Here is a 27,765-nt window from a genome sequence, read left to right on the forward strand (position 1 = left end):
GTAAGGGATGAAATCAAAACTTGACTGGCGGCTGATTGGCGGCTTCATCCGGTTATGTCCAGTTTCTATTGTACTTAATAATGGATACTGGATGGAACCTGCGGTCAACTGCGGTACAGTTTTGATTTTATCCTAAAGTGAAAACAGAGCACTATCATAAAAGAAGTCACTCGTTAAAAAGCAATACTATTTTTGACCTTATTTTACCCATTTTGTACGTAGATAAGACCTGTATACATAGTTATGTAAAAGTTTCCTACTAATAGTAGTACATATACTGCAGTTTTAAATACAACCTCTGTGATTTGACATGATTGCGAGATTTAGCAAAGAGGTGGATGTGGAGTGCAGAGTGGTCGCCATATTCCCGCCCAAGTGAATCCCAAATCCAAGTCCACTAAACCTCCTATTATTGTCACTGAATAATAGCATCATTATTAGCATTGAAAGATACCATTCCAGATATGCCTCTAGATGAGGGTTTTTTGACGGAAGAGATGAAAAGCAGACACTCTCCACAATCACATTTGGGGTTGGGCAACTACACTCCTCAAAGTAATTAAAGGATTAAAAAAATTTCATCCAGATTATCTTGACCATACTTGTACCTAGTCGATATATATAATAATTATGTAGCCTTGTCCATGCTCTACTGAACAATGTAAAAAGTCTCATCATGACTATTTCATCTGGCACTTAAAACATCTTGAAAAATAATTTTGTTGTTGAAAAATATTGAATGAAATCCTTTATTGAATTGATCCTTTAATTACTTTGAGGAATGTATTACTGATAGAAGCAGCTGTACAAACCACTATATATGTTGTAATGTTTTTGTGGAGGGTGTCTGCCTTTCTTCTCTTTTGTCAAAAAAAAGAACTCATTCAGAGCCACATCATGCTTATAGACCCCATAATCTGCAATATTTGAAAAATATACATGTAGGGCCTGCCACATTTTTGTATCAAAACACCTCCAAACTTGCGCCAGCAGAAACCCTAATGCCCAATGTGATATCGCAATCTGTTACCTTCCATAAGGAATAGTAGTACTACAAGGCTTTTAAGCATTGGGGGTCACAGCCACTAGCAACAGCTCCATTTAAAAATGGAACTGTTGCTAGTGGCTGTGACCCCCAATGCGATATCGCAGTCTGTTACCTTCCATAAGGAATAGTAGTACTACAAGGCTTAAATGGAGCTGTTGCTAGTGGCTGTGACCCCCAATGTGATATCGCAGCCTGTTACCTTCCATAAGGAATAGTAGTACTACAAGGCTTAAATGGAGCTGTTGCTAGTGGCTGTGACCCCCAATGTGATATCGCAGCCTGTTACCTTCCATAAGGAATAGTAGTACTACAAGGCTTAAATGGAGCTGTTGCTACTGGCTGTGACCCCCAATTCGATATCGCAGTATGTTACCTTCCATAAGGAATAGTAGTACTACAAGGCTTAAATGGAGCTGTTGCTAGTGGCTGTGACCCCCAATGTGATATCGCAGTCTGTTACCTTCCATAAGGAATAGTACTACAAGGCTTAAATGGAGCTGTTGCTAGTGGCTGTGACCCCCAATGTAATATCGCAGTCTGTTACCTTCCATAAGGAATAGTAGTACTACAAGGCTTAAATGGAGCTGTTGCTAGTGGCTGTGACCCCCAATGTGATATCGCAGTCTGTTACCTTCCATAAGGAATAGTAGTACTACAAGGCTTAAATGGAGCTGTTGCTAGTGGCTGTGACCCCCAATGCGATATCGCAGTCTGTTACCTTCCATAAGGAATAGTAGTACTACAAGGCTTAAATGGAGCTGTTGCTAGTGGCTGTGACCCCCAATGTGATATCACAGTCTGTTACCTTCCATAAGGAATAGTAGTACTACAAGGCTTAAATGGAGCTGTTGCTAGTGGCTGTGACCCCCAATGCGATATCGCAGTCTGTTACCTTCCATAAGGAATAGTAGTACTACAAGGCTTAAATGGAGCTGTTGCTACTGGCTGTGACCCCCAATGTGATATCGCAGTCTGTTACCTTCCATAAGGAATAGTAGTACTACAAGGCTTAAATGGAGCTGTTGCTAGTGGCTGTGACCCCCAATGGGATATTGCAGTCTGTTACCTTCCATAAGGAATAGTAGTACTACAAGGCTTAAATGGAGCTGTTGCTAGTGGCTGTGACCCCCAATGCGATATCGCAGTCTGTTACCTTCCATAAGGAATAGTAGTACTACAAGGCTTAAATGGAGCTGTTGCTAGTGGCTGTGACCCCCAATGCGATATCGCAATCTGTTACCTTCCATAAGGAATAGTAGTACTACAAGGCTTAAATGGAGCTGTTGCTAGTGGCTGTGACCCCCAATGCGATATTGCAGTCTGTTACCTTCCATAAGGAATAGTAGTACTACAAGGCTTAAATGGAGCTGTTGCTAGTGGCTGTGACCCCCAATGCGATATCGCAGTCTGTTACCTTCCATAAGGAATAGTAGTACTACAAGGCTTAAATGGAGCTGTTGCTAGTGGCTGTGACCCCCAATGCGATATCGCAATCTGTTACCTTCCATAAGGAATAGTAGTACTACAAGGCTTAAATGGAGCTGTTGCTAGTGGCTGTGACCCCCAATGCGATATCGCAGTCTGTTACCTTCCATATGGAATAGTAGTACTACAAGGCTTAAATGGAGCTGTTGCTAGTGGCTGTGACCCCCAATGCGATATCGCAATCTGTTACCTTCCATAAGGAATAGTAGTACTACAAGGCTTAAATGGAGCTGTTGCTAGTGGCTGTGACCCCAATGCAATATTGCAGTCTGTTACCTTCCATAAGGAATAGTAGTACTACAAGGCTTAAATGGAGCTGTTGCTAGTGGCTGTGACCCCCAATGTGATATTGCAATCTGTTACCTTCCATAAGGAATAGTAGTACTACAAGGCTTAAATGGAGCTGTTGCTAGTGGCTGTGACCCCCAATGTGATATCGCAATCTGTTACCTTCCATAAGGAATAGTAGTACTACAAGGCTTAAATGGAGCTGTTGCTAGTGGCTGTGATCTCATTCTTCTCCATCTCTCCTGCTTCTTCCTCTGCTCAAGACTCTCCTCCCAATCCTGATATGACCTCATGTTTTCCTCCTCTTGTCTCCTTCTGCTTTCCTCCTCTTCCCTTTGTTTAGCTCTCTCCTTCCTTCTCTTATCTTTGACTGTTTCTTCAATGTACTCATCTTTGTTTGATTTCCTGAAAAAAAGACAAAATAAATTCTTCAGAAACATCTGGAAGTGTAAACCACTAAAAGATGCATCCACATGCGCAATTGGGAGAGCGTGGCGCAAAGGGTACTTGCCTTTAGTGCATGAGGTCCCGGGTTCGATTCCCGGCGGTGGCGATTTGCTGGGATATTGACTTGGAAAAAAAAAGTCTGAAATTAATTGGCAACTTCTGTAGATTAAATTCAGACTTCCGCTCTCCCATGGTTCATTTAGAATTGGGTAAATGAATCATGAAAGTACTCCGTCCTTCGGAGGGGACGTTAAGCCGTCGGTCCCGTGTACAGAGAGCCATACCTGTACATGTATCTCGCAGCCAGTTTCGAAAAGAGTAGGGTGTTAACCCCTGACTGTTCCCAACCCGTCCCGGTGTTCAAATGGACCCCAATGGAAATAAGCTTCAATAGAGGCTTTCTTGGGTTATCCAGGGTTGTCAAAACCCGAACAAATCAAACAAACAAATTGTCTGAACAGCAACATGCTGTAATAGTTCCACTCTCTTTTGAGTATGGATATTCAGCAGGAAAGAATTATTTTGACACTTTTTCATCAACTGTGACACTGCCATGCCACAAATAATAACATTTTTTATAAAAAAAAGTTTTAGCGCAAATACAAAAGTTGGGTTCTAATTGGCTAATTCAATAATAACATTTTTGGAATTTTTTCTTTGTTTTTATAAAATATGGGTCAACAAAGATCAAAATTGGACTTTTGTTTTTCAATTTTGACCAAAAATGTTGGATATATTAATCAGGAAGACCCGCTTGTCCAGTTTTCCACAGAAAAACTGACAATACACCTGTTACTTTGGTGACAGACACAACAGAATTAACATGGATAAATTTTAACCTTGACTAATTCCCCAAGGAACTTGAACCAAAAGTAGGGTATTGAAAGAATATAAGATCCTAATTCAAAAATTTGAGAAAAACTTTTTTTAGTTTTTCTAGTCTTCAGAACATAAATATGCAGTTTTCTTCAATTTGGAAATTTAAGGAAAGTTGTTATCTTGAAGGATAAAAAATTTGCCATGGGAAATCAAATTTGGCACTTTTCTCAAAACTGCTAATTTTTTAGAAATCTGCCATGCTAGTTGGATTCCTTGCATCATTTTCTTTCTGAAAATGTCAACTTTTAAAGATACAATATAAAACAATGTCTAAAATGTCTCACTTAGAGTGACCACTGCGTAAGCAAACAAGTCATGACAAACAGGACAAGTATAGACCTTTTTCTGATGACGTCACCTAATCGATATTGGGGTCTGAGATGTAAACAAACAACATGTGCGTTTCTCACGTGTCCACGGTGTAAAACACCAAATACTGCGATTTTCTCCTCTGTTTTGTCATAATTCACTTTAGCTTCCATAAAATAATTGTTTAAACGGGAACTGTATACTAGTTACCTTTGTTCCAGTTTGTTTTGATGCCATAAAATACAAAAGATACGGAAAAACAGCGATGCTATTTAAAATTCAATCTTTGTTTTGTTTCACAATTTTGTTTACTTTTTACACGGTGAAGAACTAAACGCGTATCTGCGAGCTGGCAATTCCGCGCAGGGCGCCTAGAGTGGCGCAAAAGTTGATCGCAAGCCACCGCGCCGGTATTTGCGCTTTGGGTGCTGATGACTTCGAATGCTGGATCCCAATATCGATTGATTGATGACGTCTGAGAAAAAGGTCTATATGTAGAGTCCTTACCATCTATTAAATGCTGATTGTGAATCTTTCTCCTTCTCACGTTTACTTTCTGTCAGTGATCTTGTCTTCATCAGCTCTTGCTTTTTCTTTTTCCTAAGCTGCTCTTTTAGTACTTCGTCTTTCTCCTGTTTCCAGCTCTCATAAGCCTGTGCAAAATATCATCAAAATATGTTTGAATTATTTTCTTGACATTTCTCATATCGGATAATGAAATAAGCTGCATGCCAGCAGAAATTTGCAGTTGGAAATTGACTTGCTGCAATGCAACTGAATATCGCTGTTCAAAAGTTATTCTCATTAATATTTCGAAGTAAAATTGCCACATGAAACAAAACATTAAAAAAATGCAACGATCCTGGATTACTTCCCAGCTCGGGTAATCCCGGATCACTGTATTTAAAAAAATACTCATACATGTAGCAGTTAGACCTCTTTTGTTAAAATCGCCATAGATTGTTTTATTTTGTACATTCTCCACTCTCCCATTAAAGGAGTATTTTGTGATCTTAGCATCCTCTTTTTATGACATTTTTCAGTAGATATCCACAAAAAATGCTTATTCCCAAAATTTCAGTTGATTCCGATTTTGCGTTTGCGAGTTATGCATGATTATGTGTATTACCCTGCTTCATAGACAATGTGTTGTAATTTTGTTCTGGTATACCAGAACGAAATTCAAATTTCACGATATCTTTGCTAAACGAATTAATCTGCAAGAAATGTTTTGTACATAAACATTATGTAGCCAGAGGTTTCCAGTGGTATAAAAATCTCAACTTTTTCTGAGAAAGGTGGGGGGATGATGTGGATCACAAAATGCCCTTTTAACAATCAACTATGATTTAAAAGTCAAAATTAGTGGAACTTCGATATCAATGCATAATTATGACAATATCGGGCTGTGCCACAAACATGGGTTGCAATTGCGACCACCTGGTGTATTAACAACCGCTTTTTCTTTGTCAATTTTGGTATAAGCCTATGGATGGATCATTTTTGAGTACATTTTCTTTTTTTAAATTTCAATTTGCAAGATTGTAGGCATATTTTCAAAATTTGCCAAAAAATACTTTTGCTATTAGTCCATGAAAGGCCCAACGGTACCTCCCTAGCCCAACCAAACTCGAGTATCCCACCTCTAGGATCTACATTATAGCTCTGAATTAATAAAACAAAACAAATCAACACAGAAGACTTTGACATACCTTCCTTGCATCAACTTTCTTCATCATTTGTTCATGTTCTTCCTCCTCCTTTTTCGTCCTTTTCTTCTTCTCTTCCTTCTTCTTTGCTTTTAAGGGATCTTTCTTGTTATCTTTCCAAGCCTCAAATGCTAATTTAGCATCTCTTCTCTTGTCATTTCTTTCCTGTAAGTGGAAACAAATTTTACTACTTTATTTTTTTTTTATTGATTGAATCCAATATGACCTCAAGAAGTAATAAAGTTACAATATTTGATTGGACAAAGGTCCAGTTTTGAAATTGACAAACTGGCCTATTAATACCGGTCAGGGTCTTAGCTAGAAATTGAGGGTTGCCCGTCATTTGAATAAAATTGCCTGTCCTAATTTGACCTTTAAAACATTTACCAGACATCTATAGCCCATTGGGGGTTCAAAGAGTTCAAATATGTGCTGATATGGCCTTCTCCTACAAATCTGGTCTACTAAAAAGGTCAGTTAGCTTCTCAAAATATAAAATTTATAATATAGCATCTGTCAAAGGCATTAATTTTGCCCGTCCCAGGAGCAAACTGGCCGTCTAAAATGACGGCCAGACGGGTGGCTAGCTAAGACCATGATACCGGTACAAGGCGAAAAGATTCTAACAAGCGCAACAAAGAGACAACAGTTTCTTCAGCCAAGCTTTATTGAAAGCAATAAGTTTGTTTGTTTTTTTCTCTGTACTTTTCACAATTTCTATTTTATTTTTCAATTCCTTTGTTTCAGTTTTCTTTTGTTCCTTTTGTTTAAATTCTTTTGATCCCATCAATATCTTGTATGGCCACCATTATTGTCCATAACGGCTGTGCATCGTCGTCGCATGCTCCGATCAGGCGTGTATAGGCCAGTTTGTCACTTTTAAAACGTCTAATTGAATGCTTGTAACTTCACTTCTTGAGGTCACATTGGATTCAATGCGGTGTCATAATGTGCAGGATTAAATAGTGCATCTATTATAAAAATAAATTTACCTGAATATGGTTTAGTTTTAAATTTAGGATGTTTTTCCAAGTGTAAGGAATCCTTTTTTTGGCGCAGTTTACATGTCAAACATGGGTTCAACGGGATGGAAATATTGTGAAATATTATTTGCCAACTAAAATTGTTAATTGGCCCTACTTTTTTTCCGAATCTAAAAAGCGTGGGAGAAGCCTTAAAAATTACCACCACCAAGCAGCTTCCGACAATGCATGAGGTTTTACTATATTGGGAAAGTGACCAAATGTGTGAGACTCGTGTCAAATGTGTGAGAGTTGGCAGCTTTGTGTAGAGCTATTTTTGACCGTGCAATCATCTTTACCCTTACTATCTCCCTCATCCCATGGTACTATCAACAGCATGTAGTTCTGGGAAGGTTCAACAGACTGTGGAAGAGGTTAACGGTGAACCCTGTTTAAACTTGGGAATCTGAGAGATGATGATTATACATACATTGCTTAATGCTCCAGCAAGAGCTTTTTACCTTGACTTTAAACACAATCATTCACAATCATATGCAACATTGCATAACCAACCCTACCATTTCTTTATTTTTCTCCTCTTCTTTCTGCTTCTTCCTCTCCTGCAATTTCTTCTTTTTCATCTCCTCCTCCTTGCGTATCCTCCAGTCTTCAAAGATAGCCTCCCTGATGGTGCTGGAGTCCACTATGTCGGTGCTGCCTGGACGACCTAGTGAACTAAGTGTCGAGTTGAAGCTTGCATCCAGATCGACAGTCCGGTCACCGGGTACCAATGCTGACATTGGTCTCTTGGGTGTGGGTTTCACAACTTTGGATCTACAACAAATATGTGAGGTGAACAAGCAAAATGAGTTTGTTTGTATAATGACAGACCACTAGTACAGATTAGCAGGGTTGCCAAAAGATTTCAGCCCGAATCGCGGGTCAAATAATCGAAAAGGCGCCCAATTTTTCTCTTTACCATTGGTTTCTATGGTGCAGGAAACGATCAGAAGTCGCGGGAGCCAATGTTGAAAAGTCGCTCAAATTTTTTCTTAACCATTGGTTTCTATGGGACAGGAAATTGTCAAAAGTCATGGGAAAATCTTCAAAAGTCGCCCAATTGGGCTACCAAATCGCTGGTTTGGCAACCCTGCAGATTATTCACCAACAGCCAAAGTCCTGTGCTTTGTATGCTGAGAATTCTCGCATATTCATGAGGGCTGATCGTTTGATCATGCGTGAACATGTCTAACAAATCACACCAGCATTGCATGCCTTTACATTACGTGTCTTTGTGTTTATGTGAAAGACCATAAAATATGCGGTATTTGCATAGCCATTTCATATGTCACACGTTGCAAAAACCCACAATGAAATACAAGTTACAGCAGGAATTGAACACTTAACAGAATGCTATACTTTAAGTGTACACTTCAAATCCAAGATTACCTATACTGCAACACAACAACCCCAGGGACCCTACTTGCAAGGATCTCCAACCAGCAACTACCAATTCAATTCCTTGTGGATATTGCAACCTTGTGTATGTTGGTGAATCTGGCAGACTTTTGAAGAGAGACCTATACCATGAAGATACCAATTCTGGTAACACATAAAAGTCAGTTGTCGTTGATCAAGATGTGTTGCAAAATGAACATGACTGTATGACTGGGACAATACCAAATACCAATGCTTGGACATGAACACCAAGTGGTCTGAAAGCAGGGTTGCCAAAAGATTTCAGCCCGAATCGCGGGTCAAATAATCGAAAAGTCGCCAATTTTTCTCTTTACCATTGGTTTCTATGGGGTAGGAAACTATCAGAAGTCGCCGGAGCCAAAGTTGAAAAGTCGCCCAATTTTTTTCTTAACCATAGGTTTCTATGGGACCGGAAATTGTCAAAAGTCGCGGGAGAAATCTTCAAAAGTCGCCCAATTGGGCTACTAAATCGCGGGTTTGGCAACCCTGGTGGTTTGAAAGAAGTTTCTTGGAAAATTGGCAAATCAAATCTACTTCAAACAATTCTGATAGGGACAAAGGAGTAGACATTCACCCTGAATGAAATCAATTATTCAATAGCACCCCTGACCAAGTTAAAAATTGACCCCTCTTGGAATCAATTATTCAAAAGTTAATTATTCAAAAGTTAATAATTGACCCTCTCATGACTCAATGACATCTCCTGTCAATCATATTGCTATCCCTCTTGACACTTCCTGTCAATCACTTTGACATGTCCTTTTGACAGTTCTCTCACCGTTTAAGATAGTTGCTTTAAAGACGGAGAGAGAAAGAGAAAGAAATGCACAGACAGATGACAAAATTATTAACTTTTCTTACCTTGATTTCTTCTTGCCATGTTCCTCATCTTCTGGATCAGAGTCGGCACTATGGTAACCTTCCTGTTCATTAATAAGTGTGCACAAAGAAACTACAAATTAACAAAGTTTTTCTATCTGTGTTGTAACAATGCTTTCGATTTCTGTTTTTCTTACTGTAAAGCTCATATATTGAAAAGCCCTTTGATGAGCTAAAGTATGGTACTTTTAGCAAAATGTCACTAGCAATGTACAAAGTCAATCTTGGATGTGAAACATCCACATTTCCTTTTGTCTGATCCCATCACAGATTATCAGGATGAAGACATGTTTATGGGTGAATAATGTGTCTTAGAATACTGTAAATCCAGCACAACTATGTTTGTAATGTATAACTTGTACAGGTGATTTTCTTGTATACATTGTATGACAGGCAACTCATTGCTAGGTAGAAAGCATTTGAATACAGCAATGTGCATTCATATTCACCTCTAAAGTGACACATCATGCAGTTTAAAGTTAAACTATGCTGGACTATGTTTGGCTGTATATTTTTGAATTTTCAATATTTTGGTATTAGGCTTAAGGGATCTAGAATGAGCGTTTATTGCGTTTCGACAGTATTTTTTGAGGGACATGAGAGCACCTCAGACCTATTGCATTCTGAATACGAAGCATGTCTTTCTGATATCAAATAATTTTCATTTTTTGACAATCACAATATAATACAAATTTTATGACAAATTATAAAAATTTAATATTTTTCAAATTTTTGATATATAACAGTCCTCGAAGTAAATTATATAAATCTAATGATATATTCTTAAAGTGTATGTAGCTGGGAGTAAAAGCCGGCGGTCAATTGAAAATTTTGACCTTTCATATTTTTTCCCCAAAAGACCTTTTTTTTTTTTGGTGTTTTGGGAAAAAAATCCATATCTCCAATACGAAAGGTCAAAATTTTCAATTGATCATCGGCTTTTCATCCCACCTACATACACTTTAAGTATAAATCATCAGATTTGTAAAGTTTACTTCGAGTACTGTTAAATATCAAAAATATCAATTTTTAATGATTTGCTATAAAATGTGTATTACATTGCTAATTTCAAAAATCAAAATTATTTGATATCAGAAGGACATTCTTCGTATTCAGAATGCAATTCGATATGTCTGATGTGCTCTAATGTCCCAAAATAAATACTGTCCAAACGTTCATACCCCAGCCCTTAACCCTTTCCTGACATCCCAAACTTCCTTTTTTTACCAACAATCAATGTTGGGCACTGCTTACACTTTAGGCATGTATGAGCAAAATTCCAGGATTCAACACTGATATCATCAGAAATGAGTGAAGCCAACTTTGTCCAACATTGTAGTCCACAGATCCAAAAGAATCAGGATGACAATTTCTTACTTGACAAAATAAGAAATTATACACTTGTTTGTATATGGGTCCTGCTTTGAAAGCAGCGCTAATCAACGAATGCAGTTAGCACCAGAGGAAAAACATGTTCACGGTTTTCGCGGCCGCAATTTTGTTTTTTGGGTGCAATTTTTTGTTGGTTTTTTTTCAGGAAATAATGGGGTTTTTTTTGCAATTTTTGGAAAATTGTGGTAAGTTTTTTGGCTTCCAAAATCGCATTTTCCTCTGATGCTTAGGTTATACCCTCAGTCAATACAGACAGATTTTATGGATAAACTTTGTGCAGAACTTACTTTAGGCCTCCTGCCAGAGATGGTTGGTGGGTTCTTCTCTTTGCCAAATACATCATCATACTCGTCTTCTTCATCTGAATCATCCAGCAAAGCTTTTGCTGCTGCCTTTTTTCTCTCCCTCTTGCCATCGCCTTTCCCTTTGTCATCTCCAAGTGCATCAAGCAAGGAAAGCTTCTTTTTACTTTGATCCACTTCATCTGAATCAGAGTCTGAAGCTAACAGAGTAGATTTCTTCGGCTTCTCTTTTGGACTTTTCCGATCACTCGTACTTGAACGTGGCCTAGGTTTTGGTCTTAGTATGGTCTTTTTTCTCTCCTGTGGAGCGTTGTTTTCATCATTTTCACTGTCGTCATCAGAAGAATCTAACAGACCCTTTCTTGGTTTATTTTTCAGCTTAATAGCAGGGCTTTCCCTACCATCAGCATCTGGGCTTCTGCTTCTGTTCTTCAAACCTGGACTCCCCCTTCCACCCTTTATCTTTCTAGTCAAATGATCTTCTTTTTCCTCAACTTCAGAATGACTAGCAGCTGGTGATCTATTTCTTCTTGATGGTACGGGTGATCCTTTATGCATCTTTGTTCTTGACCTGGGAGGTTTCTCAGAAGTTATCTCTGGCGTTCCTTCTCTCACTTTAATCTTACTTCCCGAGCTCAGCAGCTCATCCAGTGGTGATTTTGATCTTGACTTTCCACCTAAAAGTTCATCCAGAGGAGACCTGGATCTTGATTTTTTATCTGATAATTGTTTCTCAGCGTTACCCACCAGTTCATCTAGCGCTGATCGTGATTTTGATTTTGGTTCCGGTGAACTTGAATGTGATTTCTGTTTCGGTATTGGAGATGATGACTTCTTACCCGATTCTGGGGAGCTGCTTCTGCCTTTTTTCTTTCCAAGAATTTTATCATAAGGTGAGTTTCTTTCTTCTCTACTGCTTGGAGAGACATCCCTAGATCTTGGTTTGATTCCAAGAAGATCATCTACATTTGAAGTCTTTCGTTTTGATTCTGATTTAGATGATGTAATGCCTAATAGCTTGTCTATCTCTGATGGTTCTTCTGGCTTGGATCTGGGTGACATGCCTCTTGGTTTAGGCATCGGTCGTCTTGATCTGTCACTCCGCGCCCAGCTCAGCTCTCCCCCTGATCTTGGCGAGTCCGTTGAACCACCTGTACTTGTTCTCTTCCTGGGTTTGGGTCTGGGCATATCATATTTGTCTGAAGACTTTGCTGAATCACCACCAAGGAGTGCTAAAATTGGATCTGGCGAAGGAGAAGATTTCTTCCGATCTAAAGAAGGAGATGATTTCTTCCGATCAAAAGAAGGAGACGATTTCTTCCGATCCACACGTGGTGATCTTTTTCCTGTCGGTAAATCTTCTGGCTTGTCAATGGATCTTGTTCTGGCGCGTGGTGTTGGTGCCCGAGGGGAATCTAGTTTAAGACTACCTAGTGTTCTTGGGGATGGAGATTGACTTCCTCTTGGAGATGGTTTGGGAGATGCCTTCCTTGATCCTAGAGAAGGAGGTTGCCATCCTTTTGAAGACCCCATCAGTGAACTATTGGACTTGGGTTTCTGACTGAATTGTGATAGAAAATCTGTGTGAAGAACGTAAGAAGCCAATCAAAAATTAAAATAGTTTTTATGATGGTTCAAGGATTTTAAAGTAATAAAATCAGTTAAAGTAGTTAGCTGTTGTGAATTGGTTGAATTGTGGTATCCTGTAAATTATATAAATGACCTCTGGCGAAAATTTTTTGTGGTTATTCAAAAGTGGGCTTGACAAAGAATTCAAATATCACAGACATGTTGTAGGTCTTGTGGTTCTTGAGTTATATCATTAATCCCATATTCTAGACAATGAAAATTGGTGGTTTTTTTGTAGTGGAACGACCATGACTTCTCCGACACGCCTTAATTTAGCAAATGTAACACTAAAAATATTTGCATGCACATATATTTAATGAATATTAAGATTGGCTTGGACAGGCAAAGCGTTTTTCCTGTACAAAATGAGATTAACGGCAGCAACAGCAGTACAACTTTCTTGCCTTCACATGATAATTTTCCACCATAAATAAACTTACCATCATCAGCTCCAAGAGCCCCACCTTCTGAGCTGCTATCATCATCGTCACCTGTGTCACTGAAACCTGTTGTTAGTCCTCGTCTCTTACGGTCTTTGAGAGTACTTCTAAGCTCCTGCTGAAAATTCATCTTTTGTTTTACCTCAGGACTTCCTCTCCCATCTGAATATATACATACATATAAAATATTTATTTTATTTATTATTATTATATACATGAGTGGCACACCAGATTCTACATTTCCACTGTAATTTGTGTTCACTTCATTATCTTTATTTTACAAATTGTGGGATAGGCTTTTACGGCGGGAATTCATAACAATTAGAGCAGATAGGCGAGGTCTGCTTGTGTTCTTAAAAATTGAGCAGATAGGCGAAGTCTGCTTGTGTTCTGTTGACAAGGGGCAGTCTTCAGTAAACGGCTCATTTCAGAGCCACCCAACCTTTAAATTTAGCAGATAGGCGATGTCTGCTCGTTTCTGTTGACAAGGGGCAGTCTTCAGTGAACAGCTCTTTTCAGAGCCACCAAAACCTTTTATATTAGCAGATAGGCGAGATCTGCTTGTTCTCTGTTGAAAAGGGGCAGTCTTCAGTGAACGGCTCATTTCAGAGTCATCAGTAGGCAAGGGGCGGTCTACATACATGTCTCATTCTTAGGTACTTTGTCCTGAAGAAGTCAGAGCTACTCCTGACGAAAGCTTCACAGTTCTAAACTTGTCCGACGGCGAACCCGCTAAAAACCCTCTACTTGTTTATTTTACAAATCAACCATGAATGACCCTACATGTAGGATTTGGCTCCTAACCGTGAAAAAATGCAGACAAAAAATTAAAAATTGCAAAAAAAATCTCACTTTACCTGGTGTAGGCATGCTATCGGTGTATCAATCTGTGGCCTGATGGTGTTTTGCAGCTCTCAATCTAAGATAATAAAACACACAAAATGTGTAAATCAATTATGTGTACATCCATATCAAAAGGATGCACTTGTCGGTTGCTACATGTTTCTCATTTTACATAATAGCTAAGAATTATTACCAGACTCATCTCAAGCCCAGGTTACAACCTAGGTCAAATGGTTTAGGAATGTTCTATGGTTTACGAATTTTCTCTGTATTCCTAAACCATGTTTGGTAGTGTTGGCCGATCCAACCCAAGATCGGATCTGCCGATCTCCGATCTGAAAATTAGCAGATCGGGCCGATCCGATCCCGATTCAGATTCCTTAAATGTTATTTTACAACCTGTACAAGTTCATTCAAGTCGGGCCCCAGTAATGTTAACGGTCAAAGCTTAATTCCCCAAACCTTTAACTATGTAATATGATGACCGTTTTTAGAGGTTTTTCATGTCAATATCAACCCAAATAAAATACCATTTTACACCCCAAGTGTCAGCGTTACTCACTCAGTGCCTCCGATTGTCGGAAGTTTAATCATTAATCCATTAAATGATGTACCATCGTACGGTTTCGTAGTTCTATGCCACTAGTTTTAATATTGACAATGTGGCGACCGTCTATAAATAAATTATCGCGCATGAGAAAAGTTGAATTTCTGGTACCACACATCGGGTACTTTCCCCGTGTGCTTTCCCTCATTACGGTAATTATTCATACACAACCGCGGGAACCCGGTTCTGCCCATGCGCACGTTGAAAGTAGACATTTTGGTAAACAACTTTTACGAGCGACCTTGTACTTCCCGGGTAGTCCCTCATTAAATATTCATAACTTCATTCATACCGACCGTGGGAAAGTATCAATTACACCATATTTAGAAACATGTTTACCTGGGCATTTGCCTCCTGGGGGCCGGGGTGATGATCTCACCAGGCCACGTGTATTATTCATGTTGGTTCTGATTTTATTCTCTGAATATGGGTTTTGTTTCATATACAAATACAATTATTTTAAAGCAAGTTTATGGTCAAGTTTATTTTTATAAAATTTGAAAGAATTAAGGTTTTGTAATTTTTTTTAAAATAACTTTTCTTAACCATGCGATTGGCGATTCCCGGTCAAATTGATAAACAATGTGGCGTGAAGGGAATCCCTGTGATGACGATCGACGTTTGAGATACGTTTTGATGGGGTTTCCGACTTGCTCATCAGGGCTAGCAGTAGCACATGGCGAAACGACCCCAAGACCGGAAGATGGAGGATGCAACCTCGCTGGCCTTGCGGTGTGTGATGGACTATTTCAGCTCAGAATTCGTCAATTATCATTGGTATTTTGAATACATAAAATCATACAAGGATACGCTATAAACTACGGAATTGCTGAACTGGGATTATTTTATTAATTTGGACAGTACACAGACATTGAAGAACATTATTGGAAGATAATGATCGAGTACAAGTTACATTAATTACGTCATGGATCAATATACACACAGCGCGGTATTCCCCATGTTGATACCATGCTTGAGGATCAAATAAAACGCCGACGTCAATTAAATTGACCCAATTAGTAAGTTAGGAACAACATTTAAACCATTTTGCTGATAAAATGTTTTCTGATGACATAAACTTTTATTTATTCTTAGACTTCCATTTATAGATGCACGAAATTGGTTTTAATATAATATTGGTTTACTTAAAACAAATAATTACCTCACTCCTCAGTTTGCTTTGTAGCGCCACAATCGTGAAAATAGCGCATTACAGAAGAGTATGCATATCAAAATCGGCCGTTCGTGGTGCGGCTTATATGGCGGTGCGGCTTATACGCCGCCGTTTGAATCTTATTTTAGCATTTTTTCGGACCTGCGGCTTATACTCCGTGCGGCCAATATTCCGGAAATTACGGTAATGGAATTCCCCGTATGTTACTGGAGGGGGTAGGTATATTCATTATATTGGGCAATTCAGTACTAATTGCGGTATTTCCTTTCTCTTGGTTTCTTTGCTTCTTTTTCTTTTCGTTCTTTTTATGTTTTTTTTCTTTTTCCTTTCTTCTTTTATGTTTCTTGCATTTCTTTTGATTGTTTTATTCTTCTTTCTTCTCCGCGAATCAACTTTGATTTGCGTGTGTACCAAGTTAGGCGAATCACTGCGCGAATTGATTCGATGACCCTGCAGCTAAATCAGCTCCATCGATATTATAATAATTTATGCATATGACGTATTGGGGAATACCGCGAATTCCCATCCTGATTAGTTGTGCAGAGTTGTTTACAGAAAGAATTCACGTGTTCGGAGATTAAGAGATGAAATCGTCCGTGTGAGGAGGAATAAGCGCGAATGTGCTTGTGATTCTAAAAATAACATGCCCTCAAATTCACCTTGGGATTAGTTGGGAAACCCGACATTGAAGGGCGCACGTGTCGAGTGTTAAAGTGTTTACAAATTTTTCCCAGGGACGCACTGTACAGTCGGGAGTGTTGTCACTGAGTGGATAATATTATAAAATACAGTAAGAAACGACATGATTCTTGCGGTGGTAACAACGTTTTTTGGAAATATATTGGCATTAAATAGTAGTAATGTTACATAAGAAAGTAATGGTAAGCTTAAAGAATTGTTGTGTACTTTTATTACTGTCAAGTTCAGAGATCGGTAAGCTAGATCGGCAGCTGATAGCTCATCTGCCGATTCAGATTCAAGGCCGATGCAGTCCATATCGGCACCGATCTCCGATTCACAGATCGGTATCGGCCAACACTAATGTTTGGGGATGATTGAAGTGACCTCTATCTGAGATGAGTCTGGTATTTATTCTTGGCTTGGTTCACTGGATGAATTTGTACATGTAGCTTGCAGATGAAAGATGTTACTTGGAATGCACCTGTGAGTATCTTTATAGACGGTCGTCAAACGTAATTTGGTCCTACGGTCTTGAAGAGATTCCCATTCTAGATCAATAAGTAGTGTAGTGATACTAGATGTATTAAAACAATTCTTTGTGAAGTTTAATGTTGCTGAAATTTATTTTGATGACTTATCTGTATCTTCAGAGCAAAGTTTGCTAATTTTTAAGAGGTTAACAATTCACCAAAGTGTCATTTGCGCAACTTGTTAGGGCGCTATACCAGTTTATGTCTGGCGTGGTAAGGCGAATCTCTTTCGTAAAATTCTGTGAATGTATGGTAAATTTTTACTCTGTTCAAAACATGACATGTACCGTATTCGTTCCAATAAGCGCCCATGGATGCCCCAATAAGCTATTTGCTAAATGGTACCATTATAAATCATGTTAATGTTGAAGTGACAGATAGATGTTGATACAGTGAAATAGCCCTGCGTAAACTTGCAATACATTTTTTGCATCAGAAAAGCTACTAGAATATCTCGGGACCCTTTTATAACATACGGAAATTTGTCTCTAATAAACGGCCCTCATGAAAAAATTAGGTAAATGAGGTAAAAAATAAGCGCCCACCCAAAATGACTTTGTTAAGCGCCCTGGGTGCTTATTGGAATGAATACGGTACACCAAATACAGCCCTCGAAATAGTATACATACTTTTTAGTTGACCTCAACTCCGAAGGATTTAGTGTTACATGTAGTTAAAAATGTGATCCCCAACCCTTTTGTTACCTTTGGATGAATTTGTAAAGGTCTCAGTGTCGGAAAATGCCTGGTACAAACATAGAAACTGTGGCATTGCTTCAGTCCCGTATGAATATTTCTTATGTACGGTACTCGGAACTCCAATGGTTTCAACATGGACGAAAAAAAAGAGAAAAAACTGGGTACCACATTTTACACGTAAAAGCCAATAGCACAATGACGGAAACCACCGAACAGCGCATCTAATTACAACCCGGAAGTCACAATGTATTTTATGAATGAACTCGACTAGACTAATTCCATCACTTGTCTACACTGTGCATGTACTGGTATGCTTCATAGTGACAAGATGGTTGACGAATGAGGGCAGCAGTCTAGAACTCAACCCATTTCAAGAGTCATACGCATGCGCGATGGAGTTCTACTCTAATAGACCCCGGGATCCGGGAGCAGAGGTCATCAGTGCCTGGGAGCTTCAATTTTGCTACATGCAAGTCATGCATTCTGCTCACTATAATCAAATTATGTAACTTGGCCAAACTGGAACATACGCGTTGCGTCCATGTAGTGTACTAAGCGTGTACGCAGTGTAAGGCGCATATACTTTCTTCACAGTGTTCCAGTTTGGCCAAGAAATACTTAATTTGATTATACAGCGGGTGAGAAAAATACTTTTTGTTGACGTAAATCAAACAAAATTTTTGATTTATAACGGATCATACTATAAATACTAATATGGCCGCGTAGAGTAGCATTGTACGCTCATGTATTAGCATGATTAGTCGTGGAGTAACAAGCATAGTTGAATGTTCCACAATATACTCAAATTAAATAATTTTTCTATAGCATTTCAATTTTTTATTAAATGTTGTTTTGAAGAATAACAAAGCTTTTTTCGGGAAGTTTTGAGTTTATTTCAACTGGTGTTGTTGATCGCAAGCAAGGTGAGCGAATTCATGATGAGATAGTAGAATACAAGGTCTTAGCCAGCCATATACAATTTATACATCGGCCCGTCTTTAAGACGGGCTAATCTAATTTTAGACGGGTATATCTAATGGATTTTACAGATGTGATAGCTCTAAAACAGATGATTTTAAGGGTATGAACTTGGGACTAATTCAAAGTGACACGTAAAGGCGAAATCAGGACATATTTGAACCCAGTGACCCTTCCATGGGTATAGACAAGTTGTTTTATATTTGAGGGTCAAATTTTGGTATAGATTGGACAGGTGGTTTCTGATTTCTGGCTAAGACCATAGTAGGATATGAGACATAGGCAAAAAGGTCATACGCATGTCGCATGTGCGATGGTGTTCTTAAATTCGCTGGTATCGGTTTAGTTTTGTTTAGTTTTATTCCATTTTATTCCATTTTATTCTATTCTTTTTTTTTCTTCAATTTAGTTTACTTTAGTTTTATAGTTAAAGGAGGATTTCGTGATCCTAGCATCCTCTTTTATGACATTTTTCAGTAGATATCCACGAAAAAAGCTTATTTCCAAAATTTCAGTTGATTCCGATTTTGCGTTTGCGAGTTATGCATGATTATGTGTATTACACTGCTCCATAGACAATGTGTTGTAATTTCGTTCTGGTGCACCAGAACGAAATTCAAATTTGGCGATATTTTTGCTAAACGAATTAATCTGCAAGAAATATTTGGTACATAAACATTATGTAGCCAGAGGTATCCAGTGGTGTAAAAATCTCAACTTTTTTTGGGAAAAGTGGGGGGATGAGGCTGTGGATCACGAAATGCCCCTTTAAGTTTTATTTCAATATTCTTTTCCAAACTTTTAATTTAGTTTTATTTCATTTTATTTTTATTTTCAATATTCCAGACTACTATCAAATTAAGTAATTCTTGGCCAAACTGGAACATGCGCGTTGCGTCCATGTAGTGTACTAAGCGTGTCGCCGCGATTTAGCGTGCATTCATCACCATATTCACATGTACATAGTCGTGGAGTGGACTTTTCGCTGCTCATAAAAACCACTCAAAAATCATCTTTTTAAATCTTTCTTTGGACAAAAGTTGATGCGTAGAATAAGTTGAGCAATCACAGATGACATTTATATATCAGTGACACAGGTTTCTAAAGTGAGTATTTTACTAGATACCGGTATACTAGATTGCAAACTTGCCAAAATAAAACCCTGGAGGCACCCTACGGGAGTATCTACAACTTGAGAACAAGTCCTCAAACGTTCGAAATTTGAAGTTACTACAACTAACGACCGTATCGGTAGGCTTGTTGATTTGTTTGTCGTCGAGTAACCAGTCGATCGTGATCAGCATTGTAATCTCCATTCACTGATTCTGATGTGTTTAGGGATAGCTCCCAGCCTCCCCGTTCTAACCTCATACATGTATCTAGGTATCCTAGGTGAATTCAAATTTGCCATCAAACTGCATCATTTTACATATCAAATTAAAGCCCTTGAGTAAACAAAGCCAAAACTGAAAACCTTTTTTTCATAGCACTTTCCGTAGCAAAGTTACATCTTGTCAAAGCCTGACTGATGTGCGCATGTGTAGGGGTAGGACGTACTTCCATCTTCGTCTGGGAGTTTGTGATTTAAATCATCCAAATCCTCCCAAATCCTTTTGATTTGTGAAATCTAAATCAAATTGTTGTTTTGCATTACTGTTCCGATACCACCTAGAGTGATTTGTATTGTTATAATCATCGAACTTTGTGAGTATTGACATTGTTTTGATAAGCTTATTATATATGGTACAGCCAAGATGGCGACTTCAAGAATGACCGGCTAAGGTAAGGCAAGTTGACCGGTTAATGTATTAATTAGTACTGCTGGTGTGGCTAGTCTGACCATTGCCGTTACCAGACCAATCCTACCAAGCTCTCAGCTACCAAGCTCTCAGCTACCAAGCTAGTTCCACCATGCAGCCATCGTACTTGTTATTCTCAATTGTCATTATCATCAAGGTTAGCTTTTTGGGACATTGTGCTCTACCGATAGGTTTATCCCCTGGTACTTCCCATGACCCCGAATTGTGCCTAAGCCTGGGTACTGAAGCCCCACACTTGAGATTTTACAAAGGTACACTACAGTTGTTTGGTGTATCATTAGGTACATATACTGACAACTACAATGAGTATGCAAATCCTACAAGCCAAACATGGCACTCAATATCATACATAGAAAGTTCTGTATCAATAATGTTGTACAGAGAAAACATTCTCACCAGAAAGAGCATAATAAGTATCAGCTTATACAAGCTATCTGTTAACCCAACCAATGAAAGTAAGACTAAGATCACCGTGTCTTACCTGTGTGTTCTTTTGATCGTTAACGCTCATGATATTGAGCTAAACCCAGGGCCTTACAAGCCCAAGTACCCCTGCCAGCTATGTGATAAAGCTGTGAAATGGGGGCAGCGTGGTATACGATGTGATAACTGCCATGGTTGGTATCACGTAGATTGTATGAGCATGAATACTTGCAGTTACTGAAAGACATGTACTTGACACCTCTGACTCTGTTCAATGGATATGTCATACCTGTGGTCTACCGAACCACTCATCAGGTCACTTATTTTCTGATAGCTCAACATCATTTGAACTTTCAAATAGCTTTCAGAGTCTAGCTTCTGTAAATGAGGAGAACGAGCAGCTTGGATCGCCCAAAGCTTCCTCATCCCCACTTAAACCTAAATCAAAACCAAAAAATAACAAAACAACAAACAGTTCCTTGAGATTCCTTGTCATAAACTGTCAAAGTGCATATGCAAAAAAGGAATCCCTTGCTACATGCATTTATACCCACCAGCCACATGTAGTGATTGGAACAGAGTCATGGCTCGACGATAGCATTTCCAGCAGTGAAATCTTTCCTAGCAATTTTACCGCCTTTAAGTGAGGACAGAGACCCTGGTAAAAGACATGGAGGAGTGTTTGTTGCACTGCGTAACGACCTGGTCGGTACTGAACAGATTGAACTTGACACAGAATGCGAAATCATCTGGATCAAACTGGAACTTACTGGGTGCAAGTCGCTCCTGATAGGTTCTTTCTACCGTCCCCAGATCGTACGGATAGGAATGATAAGAGTTACCTTGAATGTCTAAGAGAATCACTAGCCAAGATAGATGTGAAAAAGGAACAACCATCTGCCTGGGAGGAGATTTTAACTTGGGCGACATCCTCTGGGACTCTCATACCACCAAGCAAAAATGCAGCAAACCTGGATTGTCACGTCAACTTCTTGACATTGCTGACGAATTCTGCCTACAACAACTTGTGACAGAACCTACGAGAGGGGATAACATCCTCGATCTATTTTTCACATCAAATCAGACATTAGTTGATCAATCCATGGTGGTCCCCGGCATCAGTGATCACGACGGTATACCGTTGATTGACTTCTCCACTAAACCAAAGATCAACAAAAAGAAACCTAGGAAAGTTTACAAGTGGAATAAAATGGATAGTGATGGAATGAAAGCAGACATGAAAAAGATGAGTGATAAATTAACTTCACCAAGTTACTCATCCAAGACTGCGAATGAATTGTGGACAGAATTTAAATGTGACATTACAAAAGCAATGGATGACAATATTCCAACTAGAATGAGCACAGGCAAACAACATACGCCATGGATAAATCACTCAGTCAAGCGCAGACTTAGACAGAAACAAAGAGCCTTCAACCGTGCTAAATCAACTGGTAGAAAAGAGGACTGGCAAAAATTCAGAGAGTTGAGGAAAATAGGGCAGAGAGAAACAAGGATATCCTATTGGAACTATGTGAGATCAACATGCTTATCTTCTTCTAAGGAGTTTTGGAGCTTTATCAAGAGGATGAAGAAAGATTCAACTGGGATACCGGCCCTAAAGAGTGAAGGGCTACTCTCACGCTGACAGTAGTAAAAAGGCTGAAATATTAAACAACCAATTTCAGTCGGTGTTCACCAACGAGAAGCCACTTAACACTCCAATGAAACAAGACTTCCCATCTATGCCACCAATTGACATTAATGTGGATGGAGTCCAAAAGCTTTTGAAAGAGCTAAATGAGCACAAGGCTTCAGGACCCGATGGAATTCCTTCTAAAATATTGAAGCTCACTGCCGAGGAGATTGCACCTGCACTCTGCTTGATTTTCTCCAAATCACTTGAATCGGGTGAATTATCGGACGACTGGCTGAACCGCCAACATCTCCCCGTTTACAAAAAGGGTGACAGGTCTGTTAAGAGTAATTACCGTCCAGTATCTCTCACGTCAATATGCTGTAAAACTCTTGAACATATCGTGCACAGTAATATCATGACACACTTGGAACGATATAACATCTTAACGGACAAACAGCACGGTTTTCGACAACACCACTCCTGCAAAACGCAGTTGATCCAGACAGTTGACGATCTTGCAGAATCCTTAGATAAGCGATCTCAAGTCGACCTAGTGATTATGGACTTTTCTAAGGCATTCGACTGTGTACCCCACCAGCGCCTTTTGTATAAGATCAATAATTATGGCATCACAGGCAATACCTTTAACTGGATCTCTAATTTTCTGACAAAGCGGAATCAGAGAGTTGTTGTTGATGGAGATACATCCTCTTGGGTACCGGTTAAGTCAGGAGTGCCCCAGGGCACTGTCTTAGGTCCGCTGCTATTTCTCTTGTATCTGAACGATTTGCGAACAACATCAAATCCAACGTGAGACTGTTCATGGATGATTGTGTGATGTACAACACCATAAAGAATCAATCGGATGCACAACAACTGCAAGACGATTTGAACACATTGTCCATGTGGCAGGATCTGTGGCAAATGAGCTTCAATGCCGACAAGTGTTTTGTTCTTAGGCTCACACATGCAAAAACTCCCAAACAACATCAATACACATTAGGAAACAAAATCTTACAAAACACATCATCTCACTCATATCTTGGTGTCGAAATAACATCTGATCTCAAGTGGGGGAATCACATCCAATCTAAAGTGGCTAAGGCCAATAGGGCCCTGGGATTTATTAGGCGTAATCTATATTCATGTCCAAAGGACCTGAAAGCTACTGCTTACCAGACTTTAGTACGACCCCACTTAGAATATTCATCTACCATCTGGGACCCACACACCCAAGATTTGAAAGACCAGCTAGAAAAGATCCAAAGAAGAGCGGTAAGATTTGTCTGCAATGATTTCCGCCGCACAAGCAGCGTTACAGCAATGTTGAATGCCCTTCAATGGGATACACTGGAAACCAGACGGAAAGCAGCCCGACTGTCCATGTTCCATAAAATCCATCACGGTCAGACTGCCATACCGGCAGGAAAATTCTTACAACCGGTCACACGCCTCTCCAGACACAATCACAGCGAATCCTACAAGCTGAAGACATCCAACAAGGACTGTCACAAGTTTTCATTCTTTCCATAAACAATAAAAGACTGGAACAACCTACCACAAAGCATAGTAACCATCCACGATAATAAGCAATTCAAATCAGCAACCACAGCACATCTAAGCAAGCAGCAAAAGGACTAAAAAATACCCCAGCGCACATCACATTTCTTCTCGCCTGGCTCTTTAAGAGCGTTGGGAATATTTAACCAGATCCAGACTTTCATGAAAAAGATTCATCTAGCAAAATTCCCCAAAAGCGCATTTCGGGGTGTTTCTAGATCTTAGTCTCATGGCGATAGCAGCTTTTTTTTAATGGAACTGCTATCAAAATCCTCTGAAATTCCATATGCGGGTGACTTATCACCATAACAAATTATATATTTTGGGTCAAGTGAAGTATAGAAAACATATTTATGTAGGTTTCTTTCTTCGGGCACAAGTTTTAAATTTCTATGTAAAAATGCATTGACATTGTCGGCGAATTTGGCTGACCAGCAAATGTGTTAACTAAGGTTTGCCTGGGTTACCTAATGTATCCATCGTCGGTTATTATCAGTGGCCGGTGGCCTGGATATAGACTTTTCGATCAAATGCCCTGCAACTTGACACAGACTAGACTCGCTTGCTGCCGTACCTATGTATATGACATTATTACCAAACAATATAGAATAGAAAATTTGACATCATTTTCTCAAAATATTGAAGAAATTTGCTCACTAGACATCGAAAAAGTACGCAATCCAATTCCCGTTCAAACGCGTGGGAAACTGAAAGTGCATAATCCCCACAGACTGAGATAGCGAGATCAGCGCATACGATGATTTACGCATTTGTATCTGTTTGTGTGTGAAACTTAGTGAAAACAACTCACCATTTCTCATCCTTTCAAAACTCCAAATACAATAGGAAATTATTTTTACAGAGTTTAAAGATGGAATTTTCCGATTATGTAAAGTTTTCCACAAAAAAAGAACATTAAGCATGTTTTTAATGTCATGAACTTGTTGAAGTTCAGGAGTTACGACCGTAGCGACTCGATCGACGGGACGCCATTTTTTCGTCTGCTTGAAATTCACAAAATCTCGATTTGGATTTATCCACGAGACTCCACGAGACTTTAGGGGATGATGTCATCATTTTATAGGGAATTTTGTGACCTTTGCACTCATACCAAACACGACGGGGTTTGTTTTGGGGAAAGCCCCTAATTTTTCAGTTTTTTTAAGTCTATTTTTTAGGCAAGATTTTCATGGTTTTTGGCGTAAAAAGTTGTTGAAATGGAGCAGAAGGAGGTCATTACACCTATATTACACCCATATAATATGAAATTTTAGAGTATTTTAAAGATGTTTGTGGTCATTCTGCTGCAAAAATCCATCGTGCATAGATGCGCAAAGGGAATTACTGTGATGACCCGTATTTGCAATTGGCCGTGAAAATACGACAATACGGGGAGAAGTGGTGAGGTGGCGGTGCACGTGCTGTTCCTGATCGGGCTGACGCCTTGGGTGGGAGATGTAAGCGCATATCGGGTCATGTCGTATGTGGTAAAATGCAAAATGCACACTTAATTCAAGTGATATTATTTTTGTTACTACTTTTAATCAACTCTATGATACTTTAAGAATTTGTATAATTTTTTTTTCAATTTTTTTCTCTTCCTTTGTATTTTTTTTTTCAATACTAAAGTTGAGTAGTGCAGTGTCAGATGAGGTTGACAAGTAAACTAATGGCACTGGCAGAACATGTTCATGTGTTGCATGGGTCATAATTAGATTATGATTACATATTCATTTTTTTTATTTTTTTATTTATTCCTTTATTCATTCATTCCTAAATTTACTTGTTTATTTACTTACAATATTTATTTATTTCTTGGAGGCAATATCATCGTCTCTAAAATAATGCTGTATTTATTGTACAAAAAAATTGACTCACAAAAAAACCCAGTAAACTTCACATGACTTTAAATAGGCATAACCTCCCCATATTTTAAGTTATAGAGCTGATTCTGGCACCATTGTCTTTCATTTTTAATGCCCTTTACATTGATACCAGATTTGTAAGTGTTACTTGTAAAAATATTCAAGTGCTAGACAAATAAATCCAGGGTACCATAAACAAAAAATGACAGACAAATTCCGCTACCCTTCACAACTTCAAATAGGTATAACTCCCCCATACTTTTGAGCTATAGAGCTGTTTTTGGTACCATTCTCTATGTTTCTTAATGCTCTTTACAGTGATACCAAATTTGTAGATGTTCCTAGAATAAACCTAAAAAGTGTTGTCCTCGCTAACTGAGACTCTGGCTGCTCTGTTCAGTACTGTTTTTAGTTAAGCTTATATTTTTAAAGCTAAGTTGAAGGCTATAAACGTTAATTGTCCAACTGTAAATATGAAATAATATTGAACGTAAATGAACAATATAATATTTTGGATTGAAACTTACCACAAAATAGGTAAAAGGCGAGTAAAGATAGTAAATATTGTCCACAATTTCGATGTTTTGAAAATATTTTTCTTTAGCGTTCCTGTCAACGAAATTTACACAGGGGCAATTGCTCCTTGACCAGTCGTTACCAATTTATAAGGCCTTTCCAATCAGAGAGTGTCAACCACGAGGCTACTATCCTACAAGTCATACCTGAAATATGTTTTCAATTTGAATTTTATCCAACAGTTTATTAATAATAAGGAAATAACAATGATCATAATAATAATGGCCCTTTTCTGCGGTGCTTACAAAATGAATCTCACAAATTCAGATCATGAATCAACACTTATTAAAATATAAAAATGTTATTTTTTTCATAATTATTAAAAGTTTCCTTTATTCGCCATTTCCTCATAGTGTATTGCTATTACAGTGTTTCACAAAATCGTACTCCGTTTTGTTAAAACACATAATAACAAAATTAGAAAAAAAAGCTGACTCGATATGATGTCAATATTGGCAATTTGGACTCCTTTAATACCAGCGGGACTGAAGTGATTCATGCCGAATCATGCGGACAAAACTTGTTTTTCAGCAATAACCGATTTAATAAAATAATTTTTAAAATATAAACTGATCCCAGAAAGTGCATGAGGATGTTGGCAAACGTGCGGAAATTTTTTTTTAAGTGACCTTATATTTCTAAAGCTTCAAGATTACTTATTTGCTAAAAGTCAGGCTGTTTTTGCTGGGTCAAACTTGATAATACATGATAGCATCACATACACAGTCCCATAATGAATTTATAAGCGTTCCCAGTGGGCACAGGTTAGGATTTCGACGTTGTATCAACGTCGATACAACGTCAGAAACTGACCCGTGTGCCCACTGGGGTTCTTTAAGGGGGTACTACACCCCTGGCCAATTTTTGCCTATTTTTGCATTTTTCTCAAAATTTATAGCGCATTGGGGACAAGTAAGATATGTATATTATAGGGGCAAATTCAGCAACAAGTAGTTATTGATACTGGTTTTCCCTCATTGTGGACTGTAACTCCACAACTGTTGTCTGTGCTGAAATAGAATTTCCAGTGCAGTAGTTGTAGTCCTTGCCCCTATAATATACATATCTTACCGGTACTTGTCACCAATGCGCTATAATTTTTGAGAAAAATGCAAAAATAGGC

At 38.7% G+C, this 27,765-nt stretch overlaps 2 protein-coding genes across 2 annotated transcripts; one reads left to right on the forward strand and one right to left on the reverse strand.

The window, feature by feature from the left end:
* Nucleotides 1–1,533: 1,533 nt before the first annotated feature.
* LOC140136469 (uncharacterized) lies at nt 1,534–26,741 on the reverse strand. Its single transcript, XM_072158218.1, has 9 exons — nt 26,594–26,741; nt 14,106–14,167; nt 13,249–13,410; nt 11,165–12,759; nt 9,468–9,529; nt 7,706–7,961; nt 6,169–6,330; nt 4,964–5,109; nt 1,534–3,226 (listed from the first exon to the last, which is right to left on the reverse strand). The coding sequence occupies exons 2-9, from the start codon at nt 14,116–14,118 to the stop codon at nt 2,980–2,982; spliced, it is 2,643 nt and encodes an 880-aa protein (XP_072014319.1). The 5' UTR covers nt 14,119–14,167; nt 26,594–26,741; the 3' UTR covers nt 1,534–2,979.
* LOC140157409 (uncharacterized) lies at nt 23,464–24,174 on the forward strand. Its single transcript, XM_072180598.1, has one exon. It carries the CDS (start codon nt 23,464–23,466, stop codon nt 24,172–24,174), a length of 711 nt encoding a protein of 236 aa, XP_072036699.1.
* Nucleotides 26,742–27,765: the final 1,024 nt, after the last annotated feature.

The sequence above is a fragment of the Amphiura filiformis genome, chromosome 1 (genome assembly GCF_039555335.1).
Source record: "Amphiura filiformis chromosome 1, Afil_fr2py, whole genome shotgun sequence".
Lineage (NCBI taxonomy): Eukaryota > Metazoa > Echinodermata > Ophiuroidea > Amphilepidida > Amphiuridae > Amphiura > Amphiura filiformis.